The sequence below is a fragment of the Sorex fumeus genome, unplaced genomic scaffold, assembly GCF_029834395.1.
Source record: "Sorex fumeus unplaced genomic scaffold, SorFum_2.1 ptg000054l, whole genome shotgun sequence".
Classification (NCBI taxonomy): Eukaryota; Metazoa; Chordata; class Mammalia; order Eulipotyphla; family Soricidae; genus Sorex; species Sorex fumeus.
The window spans coordinates 17,816,854-17,838,950 of record NW_026606111.1 but is presented as its reverse complement, the minus strand read 5'-3'; the positions used below and the strand labels follow the sequence as shown (position 1 = coordinate 17,838,950).

The 22,097-nt window shown below is 47.2% G+C and overlaps 1 protein-coding gene across 1 annotated transcript; it reads right to left on the bottom strand.

Annotated features, from left to right (window-relative positions):
* Positions 1 to 10,043: 10,043 nt before the first annotated feature.
* On the bottom strand, positions 10,044 to 17,354 carry PRDM13 (PR/SET domain 13). The gene is made up of 4 exons (XM_056125431.1): positions 17,211 to 17,354; positions 15,682 to 15,813; positions 15,097 to 15,217; positions 10,044 to 11,839 (listed from the first exon to the last, which is right to left on the bottom strand). The coding sequence occupies exons 1-4, from the start codon at positions 17,352 to 17,354 to the stop codon at positions 10,044 to 10,046; spliced, it is 2,193 nt and encodes a 730-aa protein (XP_055981406.1).
* Positions 17,355 to 22,097: the final 4,743 nt, after the last annotated feature.

Sequence of the window (22,097 nt, the reverse complement as noted above, 5' to 3'; positions counted from 1 at the left end):
TGAGGAACACCTTGCCTTAACTTTAGACTGTCTCCCAGGATACAAAATCATGAAAATGCTTTGAAGTAAATTTCAAATCTAGAGATTGTTAGATTGTGAGATACACTATTAATGAGAAAATGCCAGTAACATGTGCAGCCCCACATATTAAATTCAGCAACTATCCTGAGGTCATAAAGGTCTTCCTGCAAAATACATGTCATTCTGTTTACATCAAACACAGAAAACTCATTTACAAGTGAATGTCATTTTCATCTTTGTTCCATGTCCAAGTGCATCTCATTTGCATTCGTTTGTTTCCCTACTGGAGTGCTTGCCACTATTCTACAGCTGGTGTGGGTTGTGCTCTGTACCTGCTACTTACCATAAGTCTACACTTGAGTTACATCCAGTTACATGTCTTAGTCATAATCCCCAAAGGTGGTCTTATATAAGGTACTTTAAAAAATAAATACGTCATAGGTAAATCAAAATTTGGTGGTGGTGTTATAGCAAAGAACTTTAAAAATTCAAACATATGTGCATACAAATACATTTTCCACGTCAGCCTAGTTTAAGGGTTGCCTGATCTTTTGAAGTATAGTGCAATAGCCAAGATCTCCCAAGTAGCCTTTGCCAGATTCCAAGAAAACACAAGGATGGATGGGGGAGAGGGGGCACTGACTATTGTTCCCCTATTGAAGAATATAATCAAGTGCTATAGGTGGCTCTGCATTTTCCAAATGGAGAGGAGAAAATTGAGCTGTCAGCGAATCATTCATTTTTCAGAAACTAATCTGGTTCAAATACTCTCTTACTTAGCAAGGTCAGTATATTCATTGATCATCTCCCCCACTACAATTAAAGCAACAAAATCTTCTGAAAAATACCTGCATCCCACATTTGGAGCTGGGGAGACAGTACAGAGTGTGTACCTTGCACAGAGCTGACCCAGGTTCAATCCCTGACATCCCAGAAGGTCCCCCAAGCACTACCAGGATTGATCCCTGAGTACAGAGCCAGAAGTAATCTGATCATCACTGACTGTGGGAAAAAAATGTCACTTATCACACTGAGGCATTTGTTGAGGCACTCCTCATAGGAATTTCCATATAAATATCTACATAATACTAGGCAGCAGAAAAAGGGAAAAACTTGAAAAACATCTTCTTTGAATAGTTATGGAAAAAACAACAAAGTATATTTTTAAGATATCAATATGCATAAAAATAATTAAGCTTTTAATAGAAGAAAATAAGAATGTTTCCATTATGATTGCTAATATTTGCTCGAGCGGGCCCAGTAACGTCTCCATTGGAGACTTTGTTGTTACTGTGTTTGACATATCGAATACTCTCGGTAGCTTGCCGGGCTCTCCGAGACGGGTGGAGGAATCGAACTCGGGTTGGCCATGTTGGCCGCTTGTAAGGCGAACACCCTACCGCTGTGCTATTGCTCCAGCCCAGGAAATTCAAAAATAACCAAAATATAGTTTTATATGCTATAAAACTCAAATATTTGGCAGAAGGTGAAGGAGGTCACTTGAAGAGAAATAAAACTAAATTAGATACAGGTCCTGAAAGCATTGGTATGCTTGACAATTAATCTATCTCTAATAATTACCACTAGGAGATAGGAATACATAGAAACAAGGTAAGATCAAGAATCCTGAATATAGGGGGCAGAACAATAGTATAGAGGGTAGGGAGTTTGCCTTGCACACGGTTGACCCGGGTTTGAATCCCTGGCATCCCATATGGACCCCTGAGCACCACAAGAAGTAATTCCTGAGTACAGAGCCTCTATTAACCCCTGACATCAGCAGGTGTGACCCAAAAAAGCCAAAAAAGAACCCTGAATATAAACCAACTTATAGTTATTATCTTTGAATACTCATTACCTGTTTGAAAGCAAAATTAGGAGATTCGAGAAACAGTCTAGCAGGTAAGGTGTTTGCCTTGCACCTGCCCAACCCAGGTTCAATCTCCAGCATCCCATATCCCCAGGAGTCACTCCTAAGTGCAGAGCCAATAGCAACCCCAAACATCGCTATGACCCCAAAACTTAAAAATAATAAAAAGCAAAATTAACTTTTTTAAAATATCTGTATCCAAGCTCAAATCACTCAAAGTTATACGTCATTCTTCCTTCGTTATATTCTAATCTTGTTTTTCTAGTTAGGTTCCATTCTGCTGCCTTATATCTACTTGCATTTTTCTTCTTAGCCTGGTTTCTTCCAAATAACAACATACCCACCATTTGAATTTGATTTTGCTGCTGTACTGCTCTTTCTGATCACTATTGCTTTTACCATCAGCAAAGCAGGCTTAGGTGAACCCTATCCCACATCTGCACTCTGCCTGGCCCAGCCTTTTACATGCAAAATGAGTATGAAAGCTGATTAGCCCTAGGGAATTCTAGGACACTGAAAATATTTTAGGTTCTTGGGGATGTGGCAGTTCCCTGGCAGGGCAGAGTTAGTCCTTATACCCGCAACAGAATCAAACTACCACATCATCTTTTCTAGGTCCATCAGAACCACAAGTAGGCCACCCTAGATTCATCCTTAAATACATATTTTCATGTTTAACAAGACCAAGCTAGGCCAGCGGTCGTCTTTAAATCTCATTACGTGACCAGATTTAAAGACGACCGCTGGACTAGAGCTGTTACCGACTGGATTCCACGGGATGTCAAAAGACCGCGTGGCTGCCCACCTACCAGATGGTCAGACCTCTTCATCAAGATCATGAATGATCGGTTTGAGGCTCTTCATGTTCCCAGAGCAAACAGATGCCATTGGGCTACACTGGCACGCGACAGGGACGAATGGAGACGTTACTGGCGCCCGCTCGAGCAAATCGACGACTAATGGGAAGTTAAGTGATTAAGTGATTAAGTGAAGCTAGGCCAGACTGAATTAAACCCACACTTACAGGAATGAATCGGAATTCAGATGACTTCAGGCATACAGGCCATGGACTGTATTTATTTTAGCTCTGAGTCAAGCTGAAAAGGCCTGGGAACACATGAATCTTTCAACTCACCTCATTTTTTGCCCTGTAAAACATACCGTAGAGAGGCCAAAGAGCTAGTAATCAGATAAGGAGTTTACCTATCACGAGGCTTACCCAGGTTCAATCCCTGAGCCTCATATGATCCACCAAACTCTGGCAGGAGTAATTGCTGAGTGCAGCACCAGGAGTAGGCTATGAGCAACACTGGCTATTGCCCGAAAACAAAATAAAATAAATACATGTTCAAAATAAAACATTCAGTGTCTCTGCTTATAAAGAATTTTAAGTAAATTTCTGGAGCGATAGCACAGCGATAGGGCGTTTGCCTTGCACGCAGCCAACATGGCCAACCCGAGTTCGATTCCTCCGCCCCTCTCGGAGAGCCCGGCAAGCTACCGAGAGTATCTCGCTGGCACGACAGAGCCTGGCAAGCTCCCTGCAACGTATTCGATATGCCAAACACAGTAACAACAAAGTCTCCAATGGAGACGTTACTGGGCCCGCTCGAGGAAATCGATGATCAACGGGAGGGCCTTTACCTTTACCTTTTCTGTACATTTTTAAAACATGAAAGTGTTTTATTGTTTCAGTCCCAGGGATTGAACCTAAGTCTTAGGCATACAAAAACATGTCCTTTACCACTGAGCCAACCATCCACAACAAAGGGACAGTGTAAAGAGGATACAGAGCATGTTGAGAATCTGTGGAATTGAAACTCCAAAACTGAATTCTGGAGATATTTCTTGTTGGTTTTCTCTCTCTCTCCCTGTCTCTCTCTCTCTTTCTCTCTCTCTCTCCCTGTCTATCTCTCTTTCTCTCTCTCTCAAAACAGGTTGTTAAAAAATTAAAGAAGATCATAAAGATTTAATAAAATGATGCCAAGGAAATCTCAAGGGTTAGCTATTTTTCTGGCTTTATGAGTAGAGTGATAGATATCACAAGGTCCTAAAGCACCAATTCAAGACAATAAAACACTAATTGATTTTGAAACAAATATAAGGAATAGTGTATGCAAAGACTCTTACAAATGGCAAAGTCAGCACCCTGAGACCCCATTTCAGCATGTTAGCTTTAAATAATTCATAAAGTCTATCTTAACAAACCCCCTCATATGTGTTCTTTTCTGCCTTCTTGGTTGCTAAGGCATTTCTTTCTCTGGCTTTCTAAAACACACAAATAAGCTTTGAAATAAGACATCCTACATTGAGACTCATTTCTCATCAGTCTGATTTTATCATACCTAAAATTGTTCTGTCGCTCACAGATGTGTTCTGCTATCATCCAAAGCACTCAAGCAAACGTAAACCTGACCTATCATATGCATGAATAAACTGGTCAGTGTCAAGTACAGATGTTATTTTTCTGCCAGTTGTCCCATACTTTTTGAAAATTAAAAACTATCTTTGGCCTTCATTATGCTATTATTATATAAAGCCATCTCCTATTTTCTCTCTCTTCACTGTACCTTCTGTCACCTGAGATATTTCCTCCTAAGGCTTTTTATATTCTTTTTCTGTTTGATATTTTTGATATGTTATTTTTAACAAGCTTTTCTCCTTTACGTAAAAAAGTTTCTTTCCTACTCTCTCTCTTTTTTTTTCCTTTTATGGGTCACACCTGGCGATCACAGGGCTTACACCTGGCTCTGCACTCAGGAATCACCCCTAGCAGTGCATGGGGGAACCATATGGGATACTAAGAATCGAACCCAGGTCTAAGAATCGAACCCAGGTCGGCTGCATGCAAGGCAAACGCCCTACCCCGCTGTGCTATTGCTCCGGCCCCTCGTTCTTTCTCTTAATCTAATTCCAATCACCAAAAAACTTTTCTCTTTTTTTGGAGGGCGGGCCTTTAGTACTGGATTTACAAGTGGTGTGGGCTCCAGGACTTGAGCTTGCAAAGCAGAGTCTTGCTAAGGCGCTTTAACCTAGCTGTCTGGTCCAAGTCTTTATATTCTTTAATGAAAGTGTGCTTTAGTTTTACTTATGTGAAATACTAAAGTTTCAACGACTGAAACACACTGTCTACTTGAAATAAAATCAGTGTATCGAAGGTTTTATCCACAAACATACAGTGCACCCCATCCCTGTCCCCCTTTGATGGGCCCTCGGAGAGTTGGCCCGAGGACGGCCTGAACAAGTTGTCGGTCTTACAATGGTTACACCTAATTTGAATTAAACGACGGTCGCAGACGACAGAAGCGCTTTCATCTTTTGTAGGAAGGTCACCCACCCCTGAGCGCGCGCCACGCTCCTTCTGGAACTAAACACGTCGACCCCGCCGTCTGTTGAGTCCTCCCCTTCAAAACTCACACCTGGGTGGCCAAGGGTCACGCCAGCGCTCCCGGTGGCGCCAGCGCCGCCGCTCGCACCCCTTTGGGGAAGCAACAGATGGCGAGGGCGCGCGGAGCTGGTGCCGCTGCTCCCCGCCCCAGCCGGGCAGCGGCCCAGAAACAAGGACCGGGACGGCGACGGGGTTGGGGGGGATGGGGGAGGCCTCCTGAGGTTCCCCCTTCGTCTCTCTCCTTTCCCGGGCTGTATAGCTCGCGGCGAGACTCCCACATCTCTGCACCCAACCAGAACCCAGAAAGTTCAGCTTCCAGGAAAAGGCGCAAGAGCGCCACGCACGCTGCCCCGCGCCTCCGCACTCACCCGAGCCCGGACGCGCTCTCGCCTACACAGACCTTCGGAGCACGGAGCGCTGGACCAGCCCATCGCCAATAGCAATTCCGCATCCAGGAGATGAGCCAATGGGAGCGCTCGGGCTGAAGAGGCACAACCAATCACCTCTCCCGCTCTCTCTCTCCGCGCCGAAACCCTTTTTTTTTTTTTTTTTTTTTTTTTTGGCCAACTGCTCTATCTTAACTGCCCCGAGAGCTACCGTAGCTCTAACCTGGATTCCCGCCTCTTTCCTCTGCCTCGAATGGAGGTCAACTCTCCCTAGAGCACTGCATTGAGGAATTCCTTTTCTTGAGGTGTGCAACGCTCTACTTAGCTGCGCGAGAGGGAAAACACCGTGCACGCACCGTCTGCTCCACTCTTCCTCTTAAATGAGTCACTCACCACCCTGCCCAGGCATTTCAAAAATTGTGAAGAAAAAGGAAAAACATTGGTGAAGAGAAGTCTTCCAGTTCACTTAGTCGTTATAAAACGTTTGAATCCGAATCTGAGTTTAAAAATAGAGAGATGGCATAATAAAGAAAGGACCAAAAGTTTTCTCAGAAAAAAAAAAAGGTGTAAAAGACTTTGATACCCTTAAGTCGGGAAGAACAGGCCCTGAAAAATGTAGTATGGCCTGAGTCATACTACAGCGGGTAGGGCGTTTGTCTTGCACGTGGCCGACCCAGGTTCAGTCCTTCGTATCCCATATGGTTTCCCAGCACCGCCAGGAGTGACACCCCTGAGTCATCGCCGAGTGTGGTGCAAAAAATAAAAACACCTTTTAAAAAATGAACTAATGCTTTATATTTTATGCATACTAACTGGGCATCAAACCTTATTCTAAATCGTTTACCTGCACTAACTGATTCAATCTTCACAACTATTTTATTGCTTATTTCACCTCTTTTCCTGGTAAGGAAATTGATGCAATGGAGAATCTGATGCCAGATGTCATGCTAGTGGACCAGGAGTGGTGGAAGCAAGCCTAGAACCCGTGTAAGTGTGACTTATTTAGATTAGCAAAACATTTTAACATCTAAATTAACTGGGCTCCCAATCTATTGTTTCCCCTTCTGAGACATTAATCCTACTTTTAAAATCTTTTTGGTACAAAATACTATATTAAAATCTCAGAAATACGTTGAATATCATCCAGGATGGCTAGTTGTCATTAGGAAGAGACAGTTTAAACAGTAACAGGGTAGGAAAGAAAAGGAAAGAGATTTTTAAAGTAATCTGAGGAGCACCGATTCTACAGAATCATTTAAAATAATAAATCAGTGATGTGGCTCAGTGGTATAGTGTATTGTGAGACTCTGGTTTTAATCCCAGTCCCACAAAAAAATAAAATAAATAAAGTATTGTAACTGATTGGCTAGTTGAGTTGAATTGCAAACAAAAAATTGCAACAATTATGTATGATAGTATGTGCATCCATGGACATATCATCCTAAGAAAAATATACAACTGATATGTGATTGAATCTTTTAAATCTGTGTTGAATTTCCCTTTACTATATTGGAATTCATTTTAATAATAGTAAATATGAATTTTCAAAAGGTAAAACAGAAGACTAAAATTTTTTTCTGCTTATTTCCTTTAATTTCTATCAATTCTAAAGTGCATATGCTTGAGCGAAATTATTCTTAATTTATTTTTATAGGCTATTTTTCAGACAAAACAATCAGACTTATATAACAGTGGAAAGTACTTGCTTGTATGTGTGAGAACCTGGGTTGGATCCCAGACACTAAGTGGGGGAAGGGGCAAGGGGAAAGAATGTTGGTGGAGAAGTAGATGTCTGAGTACTGAGCAAGAAAATGAACCATGAATTTTATAGCTGATAAAGTTTTTTTCCCTGTGTTTCAAAATGGCAGTCTTTCTTGTTATTCTTAAAAACTTGCATAATATGATTTCAGACATATTTTCCCAACATTTTTCTATGCACTGGAATTGGTTTCAAAGAATAAATGCATCGAAGAGCAAAATTGGGGGCCCTAGGGGTAGGGCACGAGCCTTGCAAGGGTCTGAACCTGGATTCAGATTCCTGGCATCCCATATGATCCCTCAAGCACTGCCAGAAGTAATTTCTAAGCACAAAGCCAGTTGTAAGCCCTGAGTATCACTGGGGGGGTGTGGCCCCAAAACCACAGAGAGACAGAGAGAGAGAGAGAGAGAGAGAGAGAGAGAGAGAGAGAGAGAGCAAATCCTGTTACTAAGCAAGCAGAGAAAGTCCCTGGGCTTCTGGTCCCTGGAGCCCTGGAAGAACTGAGAGGGTCATTCATAAATTCATAATCCAGTAGAGCCAAATCATGGTCACTCATTGTGAAAAAGAAAATGCTGTAAATAGCATAAGGATCTAGATAAGACTATTAATAAACTGTAGAAGTACCATGGTCACCATATGCATATGTTACTTCACATGTTTCTCTCTGGGATTATCTACTAAAAATCTAAACATTTTCAGGTTAGCTAACAACAAATGCCTCTGTTTTCCAACAGAAATTTTCTCACAAAAAATATTTATTTTTGCTGACCATCCTCCATAGAAAGCATATTCCCCTCTCCTACCCATATCTCCAGCTATAGCCAGTGAAAAATGTCCCAACCAGTCACCAAAAGATTCAGGCCCCGTTTCCAACTGGGAGCCAGAATTTTTCACAGGTGGAGAATACTGCAGTACTAGGAATCAAAAAGAGGGTTTTTGTTGGTGGTGGTGGTGGTGGTGAAAGAGCTTTGCAAAGGGGCTCTTAGAGTAGCTCTCCTTCCCCTCAGGGCTGCTGATCCTCCATATCCCACCTAATTGCAGCAAAATTCTTGCCCAGAGAGTACATGGCTGGCAGAGGGGAACAACTTTCTATTTTTCAGCCCACCAAATTTCCTCTCCCCTTCTGTAAAGTAGGGCTCATTCATATCTATAACAGGACCACAGTAGCATGAAATTGTTGAAAGAAGAACATGGAAAAAAAGAAACCTATATAAAGCAATCAGCATCTCCAATAAAACAGAACATTTCTTAATATTTTTGAATGAGTATTAGCACACAAATCATAAAAAGCACTGAGCAAGTTTCACTTTTCAAATTGTGTCAAAAATTTTATGTAACAAAAAATAATCTGTTTCATCATTTTTTGAGGAATGTGTGTCTATGTTTTTATTGAAGAACATTAGTTTCTTTCTATAATCATGAAGATACTGCCTGATTAACAATGATTTCAGAAAACGTGTTTTGCTTACTTTCTTGGTAACTGTGAAATGCACACATTGAAAATGGTGTTTTCCTCTCTTACAACACTGTTTGATGTTTCTTTTAGAAATAACTATAGTATCCAAGATTTCTGCGATTTATTTCATTATGGAATCTCCTTGAAAAATTGTTTTCAATTTAAACTATTGCTTCAAAGGAGCTGCTCTGAGGGCTGGAGAGAGTGGTACAGTGCTTGTCTTGCAGGTGGCCGAACCAGGGTTCAATTCCCAGCTCCATATCTGGGTCCCTGAGCACTATGAAGAGGGATCCCTGAGCACAGGGATAAGCCCTAAGCACTGCAAGGCGTGCTACCCCAACCCCTCAAAAGAAGTTGCTTTCAAATTGCGAAATGAACAAACCATCCTTTGTATCTTTATTTTTATTAATAAGATTGCACAAATTGGAACCGCGACCAAAATACTTATACACTGTACATCATTCATTATAAAACAACAAACATCACATTTGTACTCTACCAAATAGGACATTTTCTTTAAAATTACATAGTGCGTGCTCTTAGATTCATGCTTTAGTTTATATTTGTCATTATTCTCTTATAAATAATTGCAACCGGACCAATTTGTACACCTGCTACCATGATATATTCAGTGCGGCAAAGCGCAGTCTTTGAGGACAGATTAAATGGAAACAAGGTTATGGGTGTCACATCTACCGAATTGTGACTAGGGTTTTGCCTATGCAGTGAAATGCTAATGTAAAAAATACACACAAAGCATCGCTTCAAAAGGCACAATTTCCTCCACAAGAAAAGAACAATTTTAAAAACACGTGGCAGTTATGATCGATGCCCTCAAGGGCTCTGCGACGTTCACTTTAATGTGGGCTGTTTGGGAAGAGGTGAAACAGGCTAATGTGCGCAGTATAGAAGCTTTAGGTGCGCGTGGAGACCCGCTTTCGGGCCGATTTCTTTAAGCCTCCCTAACCTGCTACTGAGTTCCAGCTAGAGACCTGGAAACTGGGTTCCCAATCTAGAGCCTGATGGAAATTTAAAGGTGGGGAGGCAGGGAGAAAAGGGAAAAAAAAAACCGGTCTGATCCACCCTCCTCTCACCACCAGGAACAAATCTTTCCCCAGATCCCCCACTTCTCAGTCCTCGCTCCCTTCCCGGGAAAATCTCTTTTACGAGTCTCTCTCGCTGCTGCCCCCGGCCTCAGGGTCGCTCGGGTCGTCCGTGAAGCAGACGTCCACGTCGCTGTCGTTGTCGCTTTTGGGCTCCCCTGGTTCCGGGGGGTATCCGGGCTCGGCTCCCGGGCCGTCAACGGGTTTGGCCAGCAGGTTCTGACCGGGGTGGCGGGACTTGACGTGGCGCTCCAGGTCCCGACGGCGCACCAGCACCTTGCCGCAGAACTCGCAGCGGTAGGGTGTGTTGCCCTCGGCGTGCAGCCGGATGTGCTTGTTGAGGTTGCTGGGGTCGCCAAAAGGCCGCAGGCACACTTTGCACTTGAGCGGCTTGTAGCCCGTGTGCGTCCGCATGTGGATCTTGAGCCCGTACTTGCGCGAATACAGCTTGCCGCAGTAGAGGCACAGGTGACCCGTCTTGGGCTTGCCCGCGCCCCCGGCGCCGCTGCCACCACCGCCAGCGCCAGCGCCACCCGCCGCCACGACGGCCGATGGCAGCGTGCCCGCGTCCAGGCGGCCGCGGCCTTTGCTCGCTGCCATCTCGGAAAGCTGCTGCGTGTGCATCGCGATCTCTCGGTCGATGCTGGCCAGGGAGCCCAGCTCGGCCGGGCCCAGAGCGGCTGCCCCCGCCGGGGCACTAAAGTAGGAAAGGGACTCGGGGTACTTGAGCAGCCCGCCGAAGTGCAGTTTGAGCGGGTAATAGGCGGCGGCGGCGGCGGCCGGCGAGCCGTAGAGAAGCTCCCCGTTGTAGACGGTGAAGGCGGGCATGACGGCGGGCAGGTGACTGCACTCGCCGCCTCCCGAGTAGGTTTTCAAGCCGCCCACGTCGAGGGCCGGCAGCGCGCAGCGCTCCAGCGGCAGTCCCGGGACCGGCGGCAGCGGAGCGTAGCGCGCCCCGGAGAGCGCGGCGGCGGCGGCTGCAGCGGCAGCGGCGGCCGCAGCGGCGGGCGGGGCGCGCTCCACGTGCTTGAAGGCGGACGCCTCCTCCGGGAGGCCCGGGAGCAGCGGGAAGCCGCGCAGGGTGCCCGAGCACTGCAGGCCCGGCGGGGGCGGGGGCGGCGGGTCCCCCGCGAGGAGGCACTTGCTGTGATGGTGGTGGTGGTGGTGGTGATGGTGATGCGCCGCCGGGTGGTGATGGTGGTGGTGGTGGTGACCCGCGCCTCCAGCCGCCGCGTTGTCCTCGCTCCCGGGACGCCCCGCGCCTAGCAGCCTGCCCAAGGCCAGCGCGGTCCCGGGCTTCCCGCCACCCTCCTCCCGGTAGGAGTCGCCGCCGGGTGCCACCGCCGCCCTGGCCAAGCCGGCGGGCTTGAAGGCCGAGCGCACGCCCGGGTAGAAGGCCAGGCCGCCGGCGCCCGCTGGGGAGCCGCCCACGATGCCCAGAAAGTGGCTGTGGCCCCGGGCCGTTCCGCTCACGTCGGGGACGCGTTCCGGCGGCTCCTTGCCTTTCTTGGACTGCCCCCACTTCCCCGGGGGCGACGCGGTGGCCGAGGGCGCGGAGGAGGCCTCGCGCTTGATGCTCTCCCGCGGCCCGCAGGCCGGCTGGGCCGGTAGTGCCTGCGGGTGCGGCCGCAGAGTGGCCGCCGGCGCGGCCGGAGCGAAGTCGGGCGTGGAGGGTTTCGGGGAGAAGCGAAGGCCATCGGCCGCCGGGCCAGCGCCGGGCCGAGCCGCGTGCTGGTTGTGGAGAAAGGCTCGGCCCCCGCCGCTGCTGAGCACGCAGTGGAAACGGAGGTGCGCCTTAAGGCTGTTTGGATAGCGAAAGGTCCTCCAACAGTACCAGCAAATGTACCGCTCCTCCCCTGTGCAAGAACGAGTGAGAAAGCGGTCCTGTGAGAGAACGCGCGAGAAAGCAAGCGCCAGCACACCAAAGGTAAAACCCAGGTTTTGACTATGGATGTAGGGAGAAAGGAGTAAATTGAGGTTAACTCCCCCCCAACCCACCCCCAAACGGACACACTGGCCCAGGACTTTCAGAAGTTCTTGGCTCTTGGCTACCATTTCCATTCTCTGGCACTACTCAGAGACTGTAGGGGGAACTACCTGGGCGTCTCCAAAAAAAAAAAAAAAAAAACTTCCTCGAGGCAATGAGCAAATGATCGTTGGAAGACAGCTCTAAGGCACACTGGCCCGGGACAAGAGCAAATAGCAGCTGTTGCTTTAAATCAAGTGCTGAGACTGTGTTGTGCCTGGGCCCATCTGTTGGCGTTTGCAGAATAGGTGACGTATGTCAAGGAGTTTGGGGAAACTGAACAAAGGCCAATCTAATGGTAGTGAGCGCCTCATTACTAGGAGAGACAATATCCTGTATGTATGGGCCATATGTAATCATTTCTTTTCATAGGACAGTGTCTTTTATGTCCACTCCCCACCCTTTTTACCCCCTCCCAGTCTTAAACACTTTGCCTGAGGTTTTCCTGGAGCGTGACCAACTGAAAGACCACATAGGGACTATGATTTGCTATTCTTCATAAGTATTTGTATCTTTAATTCCTCTTTAACCCCATTTAATTTGATAGGAGAAAAGAAAAATAAAGTACTTTGTCTTGACATCTAAAAACTGCAGGATGATGTTGAATTATGTCAGTTGTTGATGATTCAGTAATTCTTGCATAACTGCACAAACCCAAGCTTAGTAAAGTCCGTGGGAAAGATATACGTATATAGTTTATTTTATCATGGGAATATATATGTATTCATATATAATGGTACTCAACTTTATGACGTTCTGTACTAGGAACTATATATATGCTGGGTTTTTCATCCTTCTTGTGCGTGATTTAATGTCATTATCACAGTTTTAAATTTTGCCAGAGTCCGTGAACATGACTGAGAGATACATGTATGAAAAAGATTATGATCAGTTGGTGAAAGTTAATTTTTATTCAAAAAGATCACATTACATGTGTCCAGAGAACAATAAATACTCTTGCAGGTAAGGATCTTTGTGTGTTTTTTTGTTTGTTTGTTTGTGGTTGTGGTTGACAGCACTAAAAGGAAGGATGTCTTTTAGAAAGAAGTTAGTTGAGTCATCAGGAGATACTCAAAGTCAATGACAACCTCATTAAAGTTAATGGAAAAGTTATATTTTTCTCCTTGCATACAAGCTGCTTTTTTGCTTTTTGCTTTTACAAAATTGCTACAGAAAAAATAAAGAAGATTTTTCTAATTTTTCTCTTCATATACTTCTGGCTTTGCATAAGGCAAATCATTTACTCTCTTCTCCAGATAAGCAAGATGGGAGATGAGATTGCAAGTTTTTTTTTTTTCAAATGAAACCATGAGAAAGTAGAAAGAATAAGGGAAGAGGATTTGCCTGTGGGATTCACTATATTATTTATGAAAGACTAATTAAATCATTTCAGTATTTTTAAATCTAGTTTGAACATCTAGATAAATTAAATCCTGATTTAAAGAGCTGAGACCTCTTTCTGCAGATGCTGACTTGGTGTCTTAAATCACCTAACTCTCCTAAATTCAGGACTTCTCTGTCATCACCCCTTTTTAGAGAGGAATTATCTTATCAGAGGCTTCACCAGAATGACATAGAGCAAACCCTATAAACTTTTTTCCTGAAACAAAGGGCATATTTTCCTTATTCTTACTATGAGATTGAAACACAATCTGAAACAACAGCCATCTTTCGTTAAGTCTTCTTTATAAGATTTTCAGGAAACACATGTTCTCTAATCCAGTGTATTCTTCACACCCTCCCCTGCCAGTTTATCCTAACCTAACCTAATATTGTGTCTCTCACTGTAAAACTCAATTTATATCAAAGCATCAAATACACTTCATAAGTTACTTTGCCCTGACTCCTTTGCATGATCCTAAAATTGTAGGTATTTCAAGCATCTCAGACCTGGGGAGGTGAAGTTTAAAATTATCTGTTCTCTCCCCCCAAAAAACTCATGCTTACTTGGCATTGGTTAATCATATGATGTTTATAAAGCTCTGTAAGCTGAAATGAAAACAGGAAGGTTAACACTAATAATTCCAGAAATTCTTTTTTAGTGATAGTTAGGAGAGTTCTCACTATAAGATTTTCTTGTTTCTTTCACTGGAAGTGGTTAATATGTGTTATGAGCCTAAATTAATTTTTATGGAAATATATATACAAATCTGCCCCCCAAAACACAATAGGATTTACAGAAAATAGTGATACTCTGAAGGTAAATGTTGAAGGAATTAATTCTTCTGAATAAACTTTACTTATCTTATGCATGAAGTGTTTTTCATTCCCACACTTATGTTAATTTCTGTAACCCTATTTCTAAAGAGAGGAGATTGAGTAAACCAGTCAGGAGGGGAGCACATTAAAATATTTTATAGCATTCATTATGTTGACTCTAAATAACATTGCCTTTAGGAGAAATTACAAACAAAAGCAATTGGCAATGAAAAGTTAAAGTGACAGAAGCTAAGTGCATTAAGAAGGAGACTCAGAATTCTAACTATTTTAGCACCCTTCATCCCTCTTTCCAACGGAAATGTTCTTCAGTGTGCTAAGGAAAGTTTAAAATGTTTTTCTTTAGTTACTGCCCCTTCATTTACATAAATCCGCTCTTGGCTTTAGAAGGAATCAAATAAATCTGAGAAGAACTGGGATACATCCCAGACTCAATTTAATTAGAGAAGGGGAAATGAATAAATACTATTTAAATAGAAGGACCTCAGTACCTGCCAACTAACCAGCTGTAAGTACCGTAATGCTTCTAAAATACTGTTGAAATATTTCCTATTCTTCAAAGCAGTGGAGAAGGTGCCCACTGAATTATGTTTTCTGGTATAATCACTCTGAAATATTAGGACTTTATTGCTAATTTGTAACTAAGAACATAATTGGGTGTGCAATGACCATATGAAATTCACAAGGAGTATTTTTGTCCTTTGCCTTTGCTAGCCAGATTATTATTGTTTAATGTTGATTTTAAGGAGGTAGTATAGATGTCACTACTCTGCCTATGCAGTCAAGGATGTTCAATTTCACACAGTGCAAGAGAATGGCCCTTTACTCTTCCCAACCCTCACTGACCCACAGGACCCCCAGACGCTGTACCTTTCTCATCGTGTGTCGGTGTTGCAATTGTGGGGATGTCAAACCACTGAGCTAAGGAATTGGAATACCACACAGTCAGCTCCTCTCCTGGCTGAACATCTCGAAGAGCTCGGTAGAAAATCTGGAACGCAAAGGAACAAGACAAGGGCTGGAATCATAGTACAGCAGTAGGGCATTTGTCTTGCGTGCTGCTGAACCGGGGTTCGATCCCTGGCATTCCATATGGTCCCCTGAGCACCACAAGGAGTAATTTCTGAGGGCAGAGCCAGGAGTAACCCCCGAGCCTATATTGCCTGGTGTGACCCTCCAAAAAATACCAAAAAAAAGGAACAAGATAGTGGTCACTTCCTGGGCAATTGGTTAAAAGACCACTGAGAAGAAAGGTGTGAGTCCCCTCTCCGATGCTGTGTGACCCTGGGAAAACTACCAGAGTACTGTGAACCTCACACCTTTGCTCTTCAGAGAAAATTATAATATCTATTTTAGGAGGTCACTGGAACATGTCAATGAGAGCTCTTATCTAAAATTCAATATTTAGGGTTACCTCAGTGACACTGAGATAGATTTGGAGAGAGCCAACAGTACCTGTCCTCCGGGTAAGTCTGCAATAGCTTCCAGAGTCTGTTCCTGGGAATTCCTGGCTGCCCGGATTAACCCTATCCACTCCAGAGGAGAGCCCCCAGACTCGTCCACCAGCTCCCCTCTCATCATGCGCACCTGCAACACAAGCAATGGTTATTCTCCCAGACATCTCAGTGGGTGATCCAGAAGGAAAGTTTATCCTCCACCTCCAGTGCAACTCTGGAAAACGGTGGTATTGCTATATCCAAGCCACTGTGTCCTGTTACATGTTTGTTGGAGTCAAGGGAGGGAGTAAGGAACAGTCCCCTCTTCACCCCCTCTGTCTGCCTGCCTTGGTAACAGAAAGGGTAAGAGCATCCTTCTGCCCCAGCGCCTAGGTACATCTGGTACCACAGTGTCCAGAATACCTTCACCCCTGGCTCTTGAATTCTGACACCAGGGTAGAGACATTCAGAAGCCAGACCTAGAACCCTCTTTCCCCACCTTTCTAGTGCCTCCTCTTTCATGCTGCGTGGTGCCTAGGTGTGGAGATGCTGAAGAGCCTGGCAGTGGAAATCTTTGAACAAAGCGGCTGCAAACTAGGCAGCTATTTAAAAAGCAATTAACGCGCGTTTACAAGGAAGGCGTGGTGAGCAGCAAACTCGGTATTATACCGCAACCGAGTGATTGCGTGAGGACCCAGCCTCGGGTCCTTCTGGATAGGCACCAATTGCTTTCTGAGAAAAATGCAATTAGGGACAAGCCAGAGCTAAAGGACCTCTTGCTCCTCTCCAACACCAACGGACTCATCCTGCTTTCTTTTCTTGGTCTGTGGAGCCGTGGGCAGGGCGTGGCGGGATTTTAAACTACTTTTGGTCCGAGGGGGTCGTGAGGTTGTTGGGGTGGGGGGAACAGATGAAACTGCTGGATGTGACACCTCCAGGCTGGGATCTTGGATACTCAGAACCCAGCTGACTGCTTGCTCGGGGACTCGGTGCTCATTGCTCCCTGAATCTACTTCAGGTCCACCACTCGGCTCACCTTCTCAACATTCACCCCAAGCGCACATGCAGACATCCGCGAAAAGAACATAGGAGGCAATTCTAAGAATGGTTTCCCAAGGATTGCTTGTGCCACGGAAAATGAGATCATTGTACGATTAACTAAGCTTTAAATTGGCGTACTGAGGTGAGGAAACGTGAGGAAAGTCCCCGAGAAAGGTGAGATTGCCTAGGAAGTCGGGGTCCAGGAGTGGGGACGCCTCTGCAGAGAAGAGACAGGAGCGCCTGAAAAAACGCGGGTTCGAGTGGTCGGAGCATGTAAGGAACCCTGCACCTCAACCCCGACTCTCTCCCGGCCACGTCCACTCCCCTTGGGCCGGTCCCACTCCCAGTTAATGCCACCTACGGAGAGTAATCGGATCCCTTTCCACCGGGCAAATTGGCAGGTAACGACGCAATTATCCCGTTTCTCCGCTTGCCCACTCTACCCCCTTCCTGGGGCTGGGCAACTAGAGGCAAACGGCAGGGGGCGGAGGTCCGAAGGGCTGATACCTTTTTCTTTGGCCCGGGTTCCCTGCGGTCTGACAGGTACTTGCCCAGCTTGAAGGTTCCAGGCACGGGCCCGAGGCGCAGGCCGGCGGGGATGCAGCAATCGGCACTCACGCTGGTGGCGGGGGCGCGGGCGGTTCCGTGCATTTCTGCCACCGCCGCCGCCCAGGCGGGCGCCGGGGCCTGGGCAAGGCGCGAATGACAGAGCCCCGGCTGCCCTCCGAGCCTGGGAGCCGCGCCCCGACGTGCGGTCCTCCGCCGGCGGAGTGACGCGGGCGGGCATGCACCGCGCCTTTTCAATCGGGGCGGGCGCCTTTTGGCACCGCGAGCGCGAGGGCGCGGAGTTTGGTGAGAGAGTTGCGCGGCGGAGCAGCTGCAGAGTCCCACCCGAGAGGGTCACATGGAGTGGTTCCCTCAGCCCCCTGCATAATCGAGGCTTCTGAATGGCTGGCGCACAATGGTCCAGGCGACCTTCCCATTCCTAAAAATCCAATTTGTCAAGGGCGAAGAAAAGGCGCTGGTGAATCAAAGGTCCGGCGGGACCATTAATCCTCAGCATGGGGTATTGTCCTCGAGACAGTTACGATATTTTAAGTGACAAATCCACTGTATAATTTCTCCATAAATTTTACTTCCTTTTATTGTTCACCGACAAACCAGTTTTGGGAAATAAGTGACTACTTTAAGTCTACTTGGCTGATTCCTTTGAGCCTTGGGCTACTTCAAAGATTCTTAATTCTCTCCCCTTGGCTTTATTGTAAAGGAGATTAAACAAAGAGATGGGGACTGTTTGGAGGACTTGTTAACTTCTATTGATTTCTGGCGTGTGCCATACAGAAATTAGGCAGGTACTTGATGGGAAAACACCAGAAAATACCTACACTTTTTAAATAACGACCATATTACCATTTCAGAGGATTGGGTTCAGGCCAGTCTATTTAGAACTGCTTTAGTCTTCCCTTCCTCTGTCCAGTTTCTCCCTGAAATAGAAAGTGTTTGGACAGTTTTGGGGAGGCCAGGTCACCTTGGGTTTCAGTGCACTGGGCCAGCATTTTCTCCAGAGAATTGGAAGAAGCATCAGTTGGTGCCTTTGCCTGCCTTTCAAACTAAGGGTTGAAGAGAGATTCTGTCCACTGAGTTTTCAGGCTCATCTCTACCACTGCCAGCTCAACAGCTCAGGCCTGAATTTGGGTGAAAATGAGGAATAAAAAGTTCATGGAAACCCAATTTCCTCAAAACCAATAAACTGGATCTTCCTTCCTTCCTTCCTTTTTTCTTCGTTCCTTCCTTTCTTTTCCTCTCTTTCTTTCTGTAAGGTTTCAGAGAAGAGGGAGAGGAGAGGACTGACAACCTCTTTTGCTTTGTTTCACGAACCAAGTCTGACAAGCTTTGTTTCACGAACCAAGTCTGACAACAGGTACTTCACTGCTCCCCATTTTCTTTTAAGAAATCCTCCTTCCTTGTGTGGGGACATCTGTCTTCCTAAACTAGTGCATAGGAATTAATCAAGTAATCCAGTTTAACAGGTATTTGTGCCACTTCTACTAGACCCTGCCACTGCGATGCTCTTCCCAGGCACCACTCCCCAAATCAGAAATGCCTGCATGGTTGGGATCTGGAGTGAGATGCAAGAATAGTATGAATGGGCTAAGGTCCCCAGCACCCTCCGCTTGGGATTCACTCTCAAAAGGTGCAGTTCTTAGGCACCGAACTGGGACGGTTTCCGATCAGCCTCTACAGCAAAACACAAGGTGGCAGCACCTGTAACTCCACGGGTTGAAGAGAAAGTCCTCAACGAATTTGTGGCACCCCTTGATGGAGATCTGAGTTCGCTGTGCTCTGCGGGTCAGAAAGGGTTTCCTTTATTTAGTCCGAGCTCTGTCTCTGGGGACTTTCTTTGGGAACCTAATCCCTAAAATGGGAATAATAACGCAAAAACAGATCCTAACTTGCACTCCACCGATCAACCGAGTGAGTTGCAAACGACTGCAGCCATAAGGGGTGGGGTGGGATGCATTTGGAGAGCTCGAAAGCTGGTGTCGGAAAGGCAGAGGTATAGCCAGGACAAAGGTCTGCTAAGTGTGTCCCTCTCAAATCAGACTTGCAAGGACACAAGAATGATCACCAATGAGGGCTCACCCTCAAGACCAGTGTAAACGGGGCTCCTGGGGAGGAGCGAGCGCCTCAGGACCGGGCCTGGGCGGCCAAAGCTGCAGACCCCTCCGACCTAGCCGCTACGTCGAGTCCAAGACCACTGTGCAGGAGCAGGGGCTGACGCTCCTCCTTAACCTCACTTCACTCGTCCCTCTGTGGGCCACGCAGGCTGCCAGCGACCGGGAGAACCCAAGCTTTGATCCCGCGGCCATGAATGGCAAAAGCCGGGGGAGGGGCGGCGGAGAGGAAGCCGCGCCGGAGAGTGGAGGGCAATAAATTTAAGCCATGAACATGTCCCTCTAACCTCTGGCCTGGCGACTCCGGGATGACACCCAGTTTAAATTACCAACGCTGCGAGCGGGAAGGGGCGAACGCGGGGCCTGGGTTCGGGGCGCCTCCCCGGCCCTCCTTAATGAGTGAAAGAGCGTGAACGACACGCGAACAATTTTATCAATAGGACCATGTAAAGGCCGACTGTGAGGAAAGTTATTTATTAATATAGCCAATTGTGGCTGGTTCCCATCCCCGCGAGAAGAAAGGGACTGCGCCAGAGGCATTCACACCAGCTCGCCCCAGTTTTATTCTGTCCTGTGGCTCAGAGTTGAAGTTCCCCAAGTGAAATAAATTGTCCACAAAGGAGGAAAGGAACACATTTTCTTTTATTTTTCCTCCCCTAAAAAGCAAGGGTGAAACCAATCTAATGTGCCCAGTGGAGCAAGATGGGCCGTGAAAGGCTGGGTGTTAAAAGTAAAAGCGGGCTATGCAGCAAATGGGATGGAAAATTAAATGAAATTAAATAGCTTGAACGGCCGTATTGTCCCTTATTAAAAAGACACATTAATTACATGGTCTCAGCCTTATTCAAAGACAATGTTGAGACTCAATCAAAACATTCCACACGGCTTTTTTTTTTTTTTTTATGAACTTAAAATGGGAGTCCAGAGGCCCGGTTAAAGCGAAATCCCTTCTGTACCGAGATGCGTGGAGAGACGGTTTGGGGGCGGCCGAGCGGGGAGGCCCTTCTGGTTGCTCTGAGCACCACCGCGGCGGGCGCGATCAGGGCCCCCGAGTAACAGGTTGCCTGTCCAGGATGAGGCTTGGAAGCTGGAGAGCGGCAGCCGGAGAGGGAGGCTGCCTGCAGCGAGCCAACTCCCACCTAGCGCGGCGGCCGCGTAGACCCGACCGCTGGAGGGGGCGGCGCCCGCGGGCGCGCGGCTGAGTCGGAGCGCTGGGACCGAGCGCGGGTGCTGAAGCAGGCGGCTGTCGGATCCGCGCATCCCTGCCGGGCCGCCGGCCCCAGACCGGCTCCTTCCCGGGCGCACCTGCCCTTCCTCCGCTCCGGCCACCGGGGATGCAAATCCTGGGGCTTCAGATCCCCGAGTCGGGGTCGGATTAGCTGAGTCTCCCGGGCCTGGGTCCGGAGTCCCCGGGAGCGGCGGAATCGCGCATCCCCTCTCCAGTCCCGGGCAGCGCGCAGTGTCGCAGTGTCCGGTGACTCCGGGGCGGAGCGAGCTGCGCCGCATCAGGGTCGGCAGATGAGGCCGCGGCGGTCGCCAAGGCCTGCAGACTCGATGGGAGTCTGGGCCCGAGGTGGCCGGGGCCGCGCCCCACGAGGGTGTCCGCAAGGGCCGGGCGGGCGGGTCAGCGCGGACCAGCTGCGCGGCCCCCGAGGCGCGGGTGGGACATTAAGGTCGAGTCTGAATGGGGCGGCGGCGGCGGGCTCTGGGAACGCCACCAGATGACACGCCGGCGACGGGGCCATTTTCTCCTTAATTGAGAGGCCGGTGGGTGCGCGGCGGCCGGGCGGTTCCAAACGTGCGACCAGGACGCAGCCCGACGCCGCTGGTGGGTTTTGTGGTGCCTTTTTTGTTGTTGTTGTTGTTGTTGTTTTTTAAAGTCCTCCTTTGGAAGCGGCTCAATAAAAGTATTCAGAGTCCCTCTCAAGTTGCCTTTTAACCGGAGTTCCCCAACTTATTTCTTGGTTCTTTCGGTTGACATGGTGCAAAGAAAAGTCAGCGAGCGTGTTGCTGAATTGCAATGTCTGGGGAGACCTCCACATTCAACGCTCCTCTGCCGGCCGCTGCCGAATGAGCCCGCACTCAATTCGATTTTCCTTGCTGTTGGGCACATTTAGGAGCGCCTCTATTTGTGAAGTTCATTTCTAGGCAAATGTATTCAAGAGCTGATGGGAATGAATAGGACCGTGTGTCAGCCGCCCCTAATTGGGATTAAAGCACTTAGGAGCATATGCAGAGAGTGACAGAAATTCTCAGGTTGCATTGTGTTCAGACTTCCACCCGCTTGGACACTCCTCCTCCAAGGGAGATTTATAAAGCTTGCAGGGAGAAACTGAGGAAAGAAAAGCGAAACGGAAAAGAACCGGGCTAATGGCTCACGATGGGACTGCGGTTCAGCAAGTGGTGGTGACAGCTTATGAGAAAAGATGCTGGGGGATAATTGAATGCGGGCGGGGGAGTGGGCCTGAACTCTTTAATCAGAAAGGCGGAGAGTTAAAAGGCAAAATAAAGATGTTCTTGAGATTCCCAGACGGTTTCACCCCCCCCCCCCTTTTCTTTCCTTGCCCCCTCCCTTTCTCTTGAAGAGCTCGGCTTTCTCTTGATCCCTGCTTCCCAAAGAACCCCAAAGAACATACCCTCTCTTTGAGCCAATAATAAGAACACTTTGGTATTTGAATGGGGGGGAAGGGGGGGAAGCAAGTCAAAAGAAACAAAAGTA